Source organism: Carassius carassius, chromosome 2 (genome assembly GCF_963082965.1).
Source record: "Carassius carassius chromosome 2, fCarCar2.1, whole genome shotgun sequence".
Taxonomy (NCBI): domain Eukaryota; kingdom Metazoa; phylum Chordata; class Actinopteri; order Cypriniformes; family Cyprinidae; genus Carassius; species Carassius carassius.
This window is the reverse complement of record NC_081756.1, coordinates 20,853,305-20,866,463: the sequence shown is the minus strand read 5'-3', so window position 1 is coordinate 20,866,463 and position 13,159 is coordinate 20,853,305. Positions and strand designations below refer to the sequence as shown.

At 43.8% G+C, this 13,159-nt stretch overlaps 1 protein-coding gene across 44 annotated transcripts in view; it reads left to right on the top strand.

The window, feature by feature from the left end:
- The window catches only part of LOC132106109 (MAP kinase-activating death domain protein-like), a 73,390-nt gene that overhangs the window by 12,787 nt on the left and 47,444 nt on the right, over positions 1 to 13,159 (top strand). For all 44 annotated transcript variants that reach the window (XM_059511914.1, XM_059511854.1, XM_059511956.1 and 41 more), the window contains exons 2-3: positions 11,835 to 12,047; positions 12,202 to 12,479. In XM_059511914.1, the coding sequence (XP_059367897.1) occupies positions 11,989 to 12,047; positions 12,202 to 12,479 (337 nt within the window). In that variant the 5' untranslated portion in view covers positions 11,835 to 11,988. The remainder of the gene's footprint in view (positions 1 to 11,834; positions 12,048 to 12,201; positions 12,480 to 13,159) is intronic.

The window sequence follows — 13,159 nt, the reverse complement described above, 5'->3', positions numbered from 1 at the left end:
GTAAGTCTCTTATCACAGAACAGTAAAAATCTTTCATAGTTATTGTCATGAGTCAGGTTGTCTCTTCTCTCTCACGCATACTCACGCACACACACATACACGCACACACACACACACACACACACACACACACACACACACACACACACACACACCCACACACACACACACACACCTCATCATTCACCTGGTAGTCATTACTATTAGCGCTCGCGCTGATTTGCTTTGACACCTGTTCCTACTTTGCTCTGAGTGTTCACCCTTTATCTGGTGTTGGTTTTAGTAGTTTCTCTGTCGGATTATTGTTGTATGTCACACGTTCGTATTGCTGCTAGTTTGAATTAAGTATTGTACTCACGTTTATTCTGTCTTGTTTGTCTGGAACAGTCGAGTTTTCCTGTTGTCTCTGTTTCCTGCTGTACCGATGAGTGAGTAACCTGCGGTGCTCACCTGACTGAGTTCTACTCCTGTGCTGCTACTGCCTGCTTCATGGAAGCCTTGCTTGGCTAATCCTCAGACAGGAGTCAGCTCATTATTTCAAGATCCCGTTCTGTGTGCTTCTACTACAGACTGCCTTTGTTAAGATTATTCCATTAAAGACTGTTTATTTTTCATCTCTGCTTTTGGATCCTTCATTTATCATTGTGACAGAATAATCCGAACCCGAGCATGGATCCAGCAGAGGAGGTCCGAACAGCGGTCGAGATACAGGGGAGCTTGCTTGGCAGACATGAGGAACAGCTGGTCGCCGCTCATGAGGCGATGAAGAGCCTTTCAGCCCAGGTTTCCGATCTGTCTGCTCGTTTACATCTTCGCGAGGAATCAGCCGCGTCTCAGAGTCGTCAACTGGCATCGGAACCACGGGTCAACAATCCGTCCTGTTATGCGGGTGAGCCAACGGAATGTAGAGCGTTTCTCATTCAATGTGAGGTTGTCTTCTCACTTCAGCCCCAGACGTACGCGGAGGACCGGGCTCGCATTGCTTATGTTCTCTCTCTCCTCACGGGACGAGCACGCGAGTGGGGAACGTCGGTCTGGGAGGCTGAGTCTGCATGTTGCAAGAAGTACCGTCTTTTTAAGGAGGAGATGTTGAAGGTCTTCGACAGGTCCGTCTTCGGCAGTGAGGCTTCTCGTCTGCTTGCTGTTCTTCGCCAGGGCAGAAGATCGGTAGTTGACTTTGCGATTGAGTTTCGCACCCTTGCCTCCACTAGTGAATGGAATGAACCTGCTTTAATCGCTCGCTTCCTAGAGGGACTGAATTTAGACCTGAAGGAGGAGATTTACGCGCGAGAGGCGCCTACGGACCTCGATCAGCTTATCGACCAGGCCATCCGTTTGGATAAGTGTTTTGAGCAAAGACAACGAGTTCGCTCTTTCCCCACTTCTGGTGAGACCTTTTCTGCTGCAACTCCCGTCCGAAACCAGCCTGACGCGGAGCCCATGCAGCTGGGGAGCGTGCGCATTTCTCCGGAGGAGCGTCAGCGCCGTATAGTGAACCGTTTGTGCCTTTACTGTGGTATGGCCGGCCACTTTGCTTCCGCCTGCGGTTTAAAAGCCAAGGCTCGCCAGTAGACGGAGGAGTACTGGTGAGCGCTTCTGTCATCTCCTCATCGTCAAGGTCTCGAACCACAGTTTCTGCTATTCTTTGTTGGGCTGGTCACTCTGTTACTGGACTCGCGCTTATTGACTCCGGGGCAGAGGGCAATTTTATAGATGAGAGGTGGGCTCGTGAACTCAAGATTCCTCTGATCGATCTCACTGATGTAACATCTGTCTTTGCCCTGGATGGTAGAGAGCTCACCTCAGTTCGTCAGGTCACCAGTCCGGTTAGTTTGACGGTATCCGGTAATCATCAGGAGAATCTCCCTTCACCCCCATTGTTTTAGGACATCCCTGGCTTATTCTTCATAATCCACAGATAGATTGGGTTAAGGGGTCTATTCATTCATGGAAATTATCTTGTCATTCTAATTGTTTGGTTTCTGCTGTTACTCCCGTGTCTTCTCTTTCTGTTTTTCAGGAGGAACCTGATGATTTGTCTGGGGTCCCGGAGGAGTACCATGATCTGCGGGCGGTCTTCAGCCGTTCCCGGGCGGTTTCTCTACCGCCTCACCCTCCGTACGATTGCGCAATCGATCTCCTTCCCGGCACCACGCCCCCGCGCGGTAGACTGTACTCCCTTGCGCCGCCTGAACGAGAGGCTCTGGAGAAATATCTTACGGAGTCTCTTGATGCGGGAATCATTGTTCCCTCTTCGTCTCCCGCCGGCGCAGGGTTCTTCTTTGTCAAGAAGAAGGATGGGTCTTTGCGTCCTTGTATCGATTATCGGGGGCTGAACGACATAACGGTCAAGAATCGTTACCCCTTGCCCCTTATGTCGTCGGCTTTCGAGATCATACAGGGCGCAAGGATCTTAACTAAGTTAGATCTGCGTAACGCCTACCATTTAGTGCGCATCAAAGAGGGGGACGAGTGGAAGACCGCGTTTAACACCCCTGTCGGTCACTTTGAATATCGGGTCCTTCCGTTCGGGTTGGTCAACGCCCCCTCTGTGTTTCAAGCGTTAGTGAACGATGTCTTGAGAGACATGATAAATGTTTTCGTGTTTGTGTACCTGGATGACATTTAAATTTTCTCTCCATCTCTCCAGGTACATGTTCAACACGTTCGTCGTGTCTTGCAGCGTCTTTTAGAGAATCGCCTTTATGTTAAGGCTGAGAAGTGCGTCTTTCATGCGCAGTCGGTTACGTTTCTCGGTTCGGTCGTGTCTGCAGAGGGGATTAATATGGACCCTGATAAGGTCCGGGCAGTTCTCGATTGGGCGGTTCCTGAGTCTCGACTTGCGCTCCAGAGGTTTCTGGGATTTGCACATTTTTACCGGCGCTTTATTCGTAATTTTAGTCAGGTTGCCGCTCCTCTTACCGCTCTCACCTCGTCCAAGATTCGATTTGCTTGGTCAGAGGCTGCTCAGGATGCGTTTGATCATCTTAAGAGGCTTTTTACCTCCGCACCCATCCTGATCACTCCTGATCCTGAACGTCAATTTATTGTTGAGGTCGACGCCTCCGACATTGGGATAGGAGCTGTCTTGTCGCAACGCTCTTCCCAGGATGACAAGGTTCATCCGTGCGCTTTTTACTCCCACCGTCTGTCGCCCGCGGAGCGCAACTACGACGTTGGTAACCGGGAGCTCTTGGCGATCCGTCTGGCGCTCGGTGAATGGCGACACTGGCTAGAGGGAGCGAGTGTTCCATTCATCGTCTAGACGGATCATCGCAATCTGGAGTACATTCGCTCTGCAAAACGTTTGAACTCCCGTCAGGCCCGCTGGGCTTTATTTTTTGATCGTTTTGATTTTTCTATTTCATTTAGACCCGGCTCCAAGAATCTCAAACCTGACGCTCTTTCTCGGCAGTTCGACTCCTCAGAGGGCTCCTCGACCGATGAGGTGATTTTGCCTCGGCACTGTGTGGTCGGGACAGCTGTCTGGGGAGTGGAACAGGCGGTAAAGCGTGCACTTTCGCGCATCTCGAGGCCACCCCGCGCTCCGGAAGGAACGTTGTATGTCCCTGAAATTGCGCGTTCGACGGTGCTTCGCTGGGGTCACTCTTCTAAATTAGTCGCCCACCCCGGGGTTAGAGGTACGCTTGCTGCTATTCGTCGGAGTTTTTGGTGGCCCACTCGTGAGCGCGATATTCGTCGGTTTGTTGCGGCTTGTCCCATTTGCGCCCAGACCAAGTCTAATAACAGTCCTCCGGCGGGTCTCCTCAGACCACTTCTCATTCCCTCGCGTCCCTGGTCTCATATTGCGTTGGATATCGTCACGGGGCTTCCCCCGTCGGCTGGTAATACGGTCATCCTCACCGTCGTGGATCGTTTTTCTAAAGCTGCGCGCTTTATTCCGCTTCCTAAATTACCGTCGGCTCAGGAGACTGCGCAGGTTATGGTGAATGACGTTTTTAAGATCCATGGTCTTCCCTTGGACATTGTGTCTGACAGAGGTTCCCAATTCACCTCTCAGTTCTGGAGGGAATTCTGTCGTCAGATTGGGGCTTCCCCCAGTCTGTCATCAGGGTTCCACCCACAGACCAATGGGCAAGCCGAGAGGACCAATCAGATTCTTGGTCGCATGTTGCGTAGTCTCACCGCTCAGAATTCCGCGTCTTGGTGCGAGCAATTGCCCTGGGCTGAATATGCCCATAATTCTCTTCCTTCGTCTGCCACTGGGTTATCCCCGTTTGAGAGTTGTCTCGGTTACCAGCCACCTTTTTTTTCAGCACAAGAGCCGCTGGTTTCAGTTCCGTCTGTCGAGGCTTTCATTCAAAGGTGCAAGCGTACCTGGAGGAGGGTGAGAGCTGCTTTATGTCAGACCAGGGAGCGAACTCGTAGGGCCGCTAATCGCCGCAGAATTAGATCTCCCAGATATATTTGCGGTCAGAGAGTGTGGTTGTCCACCTGCAATCTCCCTATTCAGGAGACGTCTCGCAAGCTCATGCCTCGTTTCGTCGGACCTTTTTCTATCGTTAAGGTCATCAGTCCAGTCGCGGTTAAGCTTAGATTGACCGGTCAGTTGCGTCGTGTTCACCTGGTCTTTCATGTGTCCTGTATTAAGCCCGTTATTCGTGCTCCCGCTCGTCCCGTCCTTCCCCCTCCTCCTATTGATGAGGGGGACTCTATTTACAGAGTCCGCAAGCTCCTCGATGTTCGCCCTCGGGGGCGTGGCCACCAGTTTCTGGTGGATTGGGAGGGGTACGGTCCGGAGGAGAGGCGGTGGATTCCAGCCCGGGACGTCCTGGACCGCTCGCTGATTGATGACTTTTATCGGTCCCGCCAGGCCCCTTCTTCGAGCGTCTAGTGACGCTCGTTGAGGGAGGGGTACTGTCATGAGTCAGGTTGTCTCTTCTCTCTCACGCATACTCACGCACACACACATACACGCACACACACACACACACACACACACACACACACACACACCTCATTATTCACCTGGTAGTCATTACTATTAGCGCTCGCGCTGATTTGCTTTGACACCTGTTCCTATTTTGCTCTGAGTGTTCACCCTTTATCTGGTGTTGGTTTTAGTAGTTTCTCTGTCGGATTATTGTTGTATGTCACACGTTCGTATTGCTGCTAGTTTGAATTAAGTATTGTACTCACGTTTATTCTGTCTTGTTTGTCTGGAACAGTCGAGTTTTCCTGTTGTCTCTGTTTCCTGCTGTACCGATGAGTGAGTAACCTGCGGTGCTCACCTGACTGAGTTCTACTCCTGTGCTGCTACTGCCTGCTTCATGGAAGCCTTGCTTGGCTAATCCTCAGACAGGAGTCAGCTCATTATTTCAAGATCCCGTTCTGTGTGCTTCTACTACAGACTGCCTTTGTTAAGATTATTCCATTAAAGACTGTTTATTTTTCATCTCTGCTTTTGGATCCTTCATTTATCATTGTGACAGTTATAGACATTAGTTTAAACTCAATAGATATAAACAACGCATTACTTATGCATTTTACTTCTAGGTTTGTATAATAAGCTGCTCAAGCAAACGTCAAAACATTTAAACACAATAATTAGCCTACCTTTCTTGTTAAAATATTTAAAATTAAAACTTTACAGACAGAAACAGTCTTGTGCCTTTTGCATTTAAACCTTTATCACAAGCAATCCCACTGGTCTTAATGAACTTTTTTTTCTGCTTCCATAAAAGTGAATATATATATTGTTTTCCTTGTTTATCTAAAAGTGCTATTTTTCTTGTTTTAAACCTAGCCAAAAACCCATGTGTTGCGTGTGAAAAACAGTAGGCTTTAATTAGTATACAGTTATTGTGAAATGACCGCATTTCCATGTCAATCCATGTTAATTTTTCCCGCGAACAACTTTAATTCAGCGCCTGCATCACAGCAAAAATAGACTCAGTACGTAAACAATCGCTCCTTGAACGCACTGACGGACCGCAACCTCGTGCAGTGTGAACGCTGGAATCCATTAACATGGGTACTTAAAAAGATATGTAACGCATATGCACTGCAGACGGAGTATGTGTGAAACAGGCGTTATAACATAACACCAGAGCACTGCTGTGTGTACCCTCACCACGCCTTGCAGTCGCTGCTTAGAAGTGCAACATTGTAAAGGGTCCGTCTGAAACAGTGTCGCGCTGCCACGGCACAGCATAACGTTCGTTCCGAATGCTGAGTAATTAAATACATCGGTATGGTGGTATATTAAAAATTTATATTGTAACGTAAATATACACCGGTTTTCAGTATGAACCAGTATACCGCCCAGCACTAATACCTTTATTCACCTAATTTTCTAAAAACTAAAAAAAAGAGCCATAACTGATATATTTATTTGTTTAGGAAATAAAGGTAAATAACGGCATGGTTGAGAAAAGCTATTGTTTACTTGTAAAAAGTACAGGAAAAATCTACTCATCAGTTTTGTATACATTTTATATACAGTGTATACTTTAATTTTCCCATTAAAGTACTGTTGAAACTCAAACTGTGTAAGATATAGGCCTACTAAACCCACAAACCTGAAATCTGTTACCTGAAAATGTTAGTGTAGTTGTTTGACATTTGAATATACAGTAGTTGTTTAAAGACTGATGTCTATATTAGACATGTTCACATGTAAGTCAAGTTCATCTATCTTCGTATGTCTTAACAAGAAAACATATGTTCGAATGCTGTGTATAGTGAAGTGGTTGTCATTGGGTATTAAAAAAAAAAAATCCAGCCAGGCTTGTAATTTGGACATCTGGTTCAATTTGATTACTTTGGAGGCCTAAATGAGTTTCTGAGAAGTGGAACAATTTTACTGTTGAAAATGTAATTGAGTAAGAGTATTCGGTTTTAGTATTCCTCTGGCAAAGTACAAATGTCCTGAAATAAATGAAGTATAATTCCTCATGTACTTTTACATTACTGCACCAATCTTATGTCTGTTTTTAGGCATCCCATAGCTCCTATAAGCCTCCGCTCCAAGTGCAAGTGATTCATGTTGGGTCAGTTGTGAGAGCTGTGATTTAAGAAAAGAACAGCTTGGAGGTCCCGGTGTCAAATGAGCCAAGTGATGCTTAGAGGAAGAAACAGAGGCGTTATTGGTATCTTAGTCACAATACATCCATCTTCTCACCTCCCTTCCACCACCTCTTCCTCATCCTCTCTGAGCTGTTGAGAGTGAAAGAGGAAGAGCAGAAAGTGCTACTCCAGCAGAAAGAAGAGGCTACTCATCACAGTGTGAACGTTTCGGAATCTGTCACACCAAAGATTAATACATCCTTTGGACAAGGCCAGATTTGCTGACTGGACTAGTCATTCAAAAGCAGTTTGAGTCAAGTTTCAAGATTAATTTGTTTCTGTTCTTTCCAGAATTAAAATGTTCTAGAGAATCTGGCTGAGTGTAAATTAATTCTTATGAATCAAAAGGATAGTTCACCCAAAAATGAAAATTACCCAGCGATTTACTCACTCTCAAGCCATCTCAGGTATTTATGACTTTCTTCATTCAGACAAATGCAATCTGAGTTATATTTAAAAATGTCCTTTTAAAAATTCCAAAACATAAAAAAAAATAATAATCCAATAAAGTGCATCCATCCATCATGAAAAGTGTCTCACGTGGCTCCGGGGGTTAATACAGGCCTCCTGAAGCGAATCGATGCGTTTTTGTAAGACAGATATCCATATTTAAAACTTTCTAACCAGTATCTCTAGCTTCCGCTAACTGTCAAACTTTTTATTTTTTACAAATGAAATAATCATATGTAGAAATGTCATGCCTTCATAACCAGCATTAACTGTGACCAGCAACAACAGAGACTATTTAGTTAGTGGACAAGTCATGTTAGTTTTTTTTGCACATTTGCAGAGCTGCATTGCAGAGCACTTCTGACTCTCTCTGTCTTTCTTTTAATAAACTCAAAACATGTTATTAGCTGGGGGGCATGAATCTTGACAAATGAACTTGAAGCTCCACTGTAGACTGAGTAACAGTGTTGTTGACCCTGATGAGATGCTGCTGAATGCAGAAGTTTTTGTTTTGTGAGCCATATGCAGTTACATAATATTGCATAACACCATATCAGCTCTGAAGGGTTCTGCTTTTAGGGCACATGAGTTTTATTTAAAGGGCATCTATTATGCTTTTTTTCGATTTTACCTTTACTTTAGTGTGTATGGTTGTTTGTGCATGCAAACGTAAAAACTGTACAAAGTCCTCACCAATAGGTGTCAATCTCTCTCACAAAAAACACTTACCTGAAATGCTTGACTTGGCTACATCACCCTGTTATAAATTTGCATATTGTGCCTACTGGCTGCTTTGGTCCACCCTCAAAGAACAGTTTGGTAAGTGAAGTCGAGGATACACTTTTTTTTTTTTTTTTTTTCAATAGAAGTGTAAAAATACATTGTTTCATTGTTTGCACATTCAATACCAAGGCCTGAGTTAATCGTAGATCTGAACGGTTTACTGCTCCTGCTGAAACCTCAGGAGCTGAAACCTGATAAGTAAGGGGAATTACATTTTCAGACAAAGGAGTTTTTTTTTCTTTATCATGTAAATGCAGACACCAGAAATAAAATCATAAACTTGTAAATAAGCATAATATAGGCTCTTTAATTCTGGGCTGTCATGTAATGAAATTACCTTGAACTATTACACTTCTGAAGCAAGGTAATGCAATTGTTTGTCAGATGTACTTGCAGGTGTCTGTCTATGTGTTAGAGCATGACAGAAAACTCTCAGCAGTGTGGAGTATTCAGAAATTCAGGTAAGCATTGGCCCAGTTTTGGGTCAGTAAAGAAATAAACACAGACACTGCAGTGAGACAGAAGGAAATGCTTCTGAAACGCCATCTGGCGTCATTATTATTGTTCTGTTTATGGCCTTTCAAGGTTGTCTTGACGTTTGCTTAGTTAACAGAGTACATTCATCCAGAAATGTCTTGCTTAAGTAAATATAGATTATATCTTAATATAGATAATATATACATTTTTCCAACAGGTTTACTGAACTACAGTGATGTTAATTGAATTGATAGCATCCAAGCTAATCTATGCCAAAGAACCAAATGATATAAGAAGTTCATATAATTGATACACTTGTGCACACCAAAGCACACATAAAAAAAAATTGTGTACAGTAGACAAGTCAAGTTGAGATACCAAACATGACCACATAGAGATGCCAAAAAACAACAACTAAACGTCTTGAGCTGACTGCATATTCCTACTACAGTACATGGATCCCTTCAGAATGACTAAACACAGCAACATGCACATGACATATCGTGAATGTACCTTTGCATAAATACAATGTTTGATCTGTGTGTCAAGGGCACTCGTGCACAGTTTGTTTGTGCATCATTATATCAGACTTGCGTATGCTTACTGTACGACTCCTGCATGTCACCGCAGCGTCTTTACCTAAATTACAATCCTCAACCATCAAAACTTTACTTGAGAGAAGCTGTTTGCTTTATCCAGCCGAGAAAACGTAGTTTGCGTTAGGGGTGTGCACGGATAGTCGAACATTCGAATATTCACTCTGCTCTAATTATTCGATAAATAAAAATTATATTCGAATTTCGCAAAAAAAAAAAAATAAAATAAACTTCACAATAAACCTAATTTGGTCACTTTCTGTGATTCTCCACGGCATATTTGAAGATGTATGCAAGCAAAAAATAATTAATGAATGAATAAGGGGCCGTTCACATATCGCGCCTAAAAACGCGTGGAAAACGCTAGGCGCGCCGCTTTCTCCTTCTTTCCAAAGCGCTCAGGCAGAAGCGCTCCTGAGGCGTCTGCCGTTGCGAAGCAACAATGACGCCCTCTCTCCATGAAGGCGCGGAAATTTCAGCAAAGGATAAATGGATTTGCAGCACAAAAAATCACTTTCAGTAGCTCTGCTACTAAATTTATTTCAAAATGGCTATACATATACAGCTATGATCAGCTGTTCCTTCATCTTGGCTGAGTTTTCAATGTTGTTACGGGAAAGGATGAAGCTTAATGTTTAGTTCTTGTCACATAACCTGCGGTGCACTTGCGGCTCTCTGAAAAGTTGAGATGTTTTTAACTCGATGCAGTGCGGACGCGCCTGGAAAAAACGGGCGCGTCGCACCGCGTGCGCATTGTGACCGTGTCGCTTCCATTATGAGCGTGCATACCGCGCGCCTACATTGGAAATATTGAACTTGAGCGCGCAAAAGACGCGATATGTGAAAGGCCCCTAAGAACTGCGGTCTTCTACAGTACTTCAAATATGCCGTGGAGAATCACAGAAAGTGACCGAATTCAAGAAAATTGTCGCGGCATCTCTCAAGCAACGAATAAATACCGCTAACTTGGAGAATGCAGTGAAAACTCCTCTTCTCACGTCTTCCCTAGACCCTCGGCACAAACATCTCAGGTTTCTCGATGAAAACACGAGAGAAGACAGACAAAAAAACTTTTTTGAACATTATCAGAATATTTTCCTTGATGCGAGTGGTGTGGCTGCAGGATGCAATGGCCACTCATCGGAAAAGGCTGAGCCAGTTCTTCAGCGATGATTACAGAGAGTCCAGCCGAGACGAGTGGGAACAGTTCTTGCTGGAGCCATGTATTCCACCAGATGAGGATCCCATTCAGTGTTGAAACGAAAACACGAATCAATTCACAAAACTTAGTCTCTTAGCACACCATTATTTGTGAGTCCCACCAACGTCTGTGCCGTCAGAGCGCGTTTCCTCGCCGGCCTTATTGTTAACAGACTAAGGAGCCGACTTTCCCCTGATCATGTTTACATGCCTGTGTTTCTTAACAAGAACATGTAAAACAATAGAAAAAAAGAAAAAAAGATTTGCTGACAGTTTAAAAGTTTCAAAGTTAAGTGTAGGCTACGTTCTACAATAGCCTAATTGCTGCAGGCTGCTTTACGTTTTTTTTTTGTTCACTTTATTTTGTTTTTTTTTTCCACTTTTTTTTTGCTTTTAATCTGTACTTTTGTTTGTTTGCACGCATTGTTAAAGGTTTTCAGCTACAAAACACGATGTGTAATGTTCAAGCTTATTGTGTATAAGCTTGTTCAAAAATGATGGAAACAATAAATGTTGTGGAAAAATAACGTCTGTCTCATTAAACTTAATTTAAATAAACGAATATTTGAATATTCGTTTTTTGTGAGCTCAAATATTCGAATGTGATATTTGCGGAAAACGCCCATCCCTTGTTTGCGTATCATACGGTAGGATGCTTTGATGTTCAGTTCAGTCTGTATTTCTGTGTTAAATTATTTTGGAAGGATTTTTGAATTAATTACATATGTTAACTTTGACAGCCCTAGTTGTAAATGATGTTAGCCTTAACCCAGACTTAACTACTGAATTAGACACGCCTCCTCCTTACAAAACTCTGCCCTAAAAGGATACCATTTTAAAATTGCAAGTAGAAAAACAAAACTGAAAACTGAAGCAACTGAAAAATGAAGCTGAACCGGAATGATCTTCTATTAACTCAACTTAATGCATTTCATAATAGGGCTCCCCTGTGATATGCAAAGTGATTGACTGATTGACAGACAGAAATGGGTTCTGAAGAATCCAACTGCATTTCTGTGTCAAATTATTTTTGCAGTTTATGAAGCCTAGGGCTGTGTGTGATATTTCAGGACAGCTATTTCAGTGATACTGTCAGGAAACGTGGATATATTTTGAATGGCATTTAAATCACTTGCACCACCTTCAAGCTTTGCAGTAAAGCAGACATCTTTGTTTCACTGTAGAGCAGTTGCTGTGTGATGGATTATTTCTATAATGTTAGCTGTTACTCTTCCACAGACCCCGTTCCTGCACACCACGGACCGCAATGATTGGACGCTGCCTGCCTCGATCAGCCAACTCCTAGTTCTGCTGCACCTGATTGGACGACTGCCTGCCTGTGAGCTGATGGTTGCTACAGTTGCCATGACTTAGAAACACTCCTGATACAGAGATGGAGAAAAAGAAATTGTGCCCCCGCCTCCTGGACTACCTGGTGGTAGTTGGAGCAAGGTACGGGAGATTGTTGAATGCAATGTTGGGTGTGTTTGTGTGTATACATTGCAGATTACTTGACACAAAGTGCATAAAAGGACAAGCACTGGGGCTGAGAAAAGCCAGAGATCTGTCTTCCTGCCTCTCACTTCAGTCTTTTTCCCTTAATCAGGCAACCCAGCAGCGACAGCGTGGCACAAACACCTCAGCTGCTTAGGCGATATCCACTGGAGGACCACAATGAGCTCCCTCTGCCCCCTGATGTTGTTTTCTTCTGCCAGCCTGAGGGCTGCCTGAGCGTCCGTCAGCGCCGGGTCAGCCTTCGTGATGACACATCTTTCGTCTTCACTCTCACCGACAAAGATTCAGGTGTCACTCGCTATGGAATCTGCCTCAACTTTTACCGCTCTTTCCAGAAGGGCCACCACCGCCCACGAACTGAAGGAAAAGGTCAGAGTCATTTTGTTGCAGTTTTATGAGGCAGAGCCATTTTGTAATCCTAATTCAACTGATTAGTGGCTTGGAGTTGACAACTAACCACTTGTAACCCATCTTGAGCATCACATATGTATTGTAATGTGATTTTTTTTTAAAGGGGTCATATGATACATTTTCATTTAAAGATTTAAAAGAATTTGCCACTGATGATTAAAACACGAGTTTTAAGCAGTGTAGAGTAGCGCTTTTTGTTTGTCGTTTCTCTGATCACAAATGCAGACACACGTTTTGTTTACGCGACACGATACACAACACAACGTGGAAAAAGACAGTATAAGTCATTATAATCAGTAATTATTTCCCCACTTGTTGCAACAAATGCCTAGTTTGTAATGTGTTTTATTGGTTTTGTCTCTTTGTGCCGGGATACAGCATCACAGTATGGTAAGTGGCGTTAAAATCTCCGTCACATACTTGAGGTATTCGGCCAATCAAAATGCGCTGGATAGCTGGCCAATCAATGAGCACCTCGCTTTTCAGAATGATGAACTTTGTAAAAAATGACGTGTTTCAGAAAGGCTGGGCATAGAGGAGCAACAATAATGTACAGTATGTGAAAAATTATGTTTTTTGAACCTTAAGCCACATAAACACATTGCATTACACAAACTACACAAACTAATGTTCTTTTT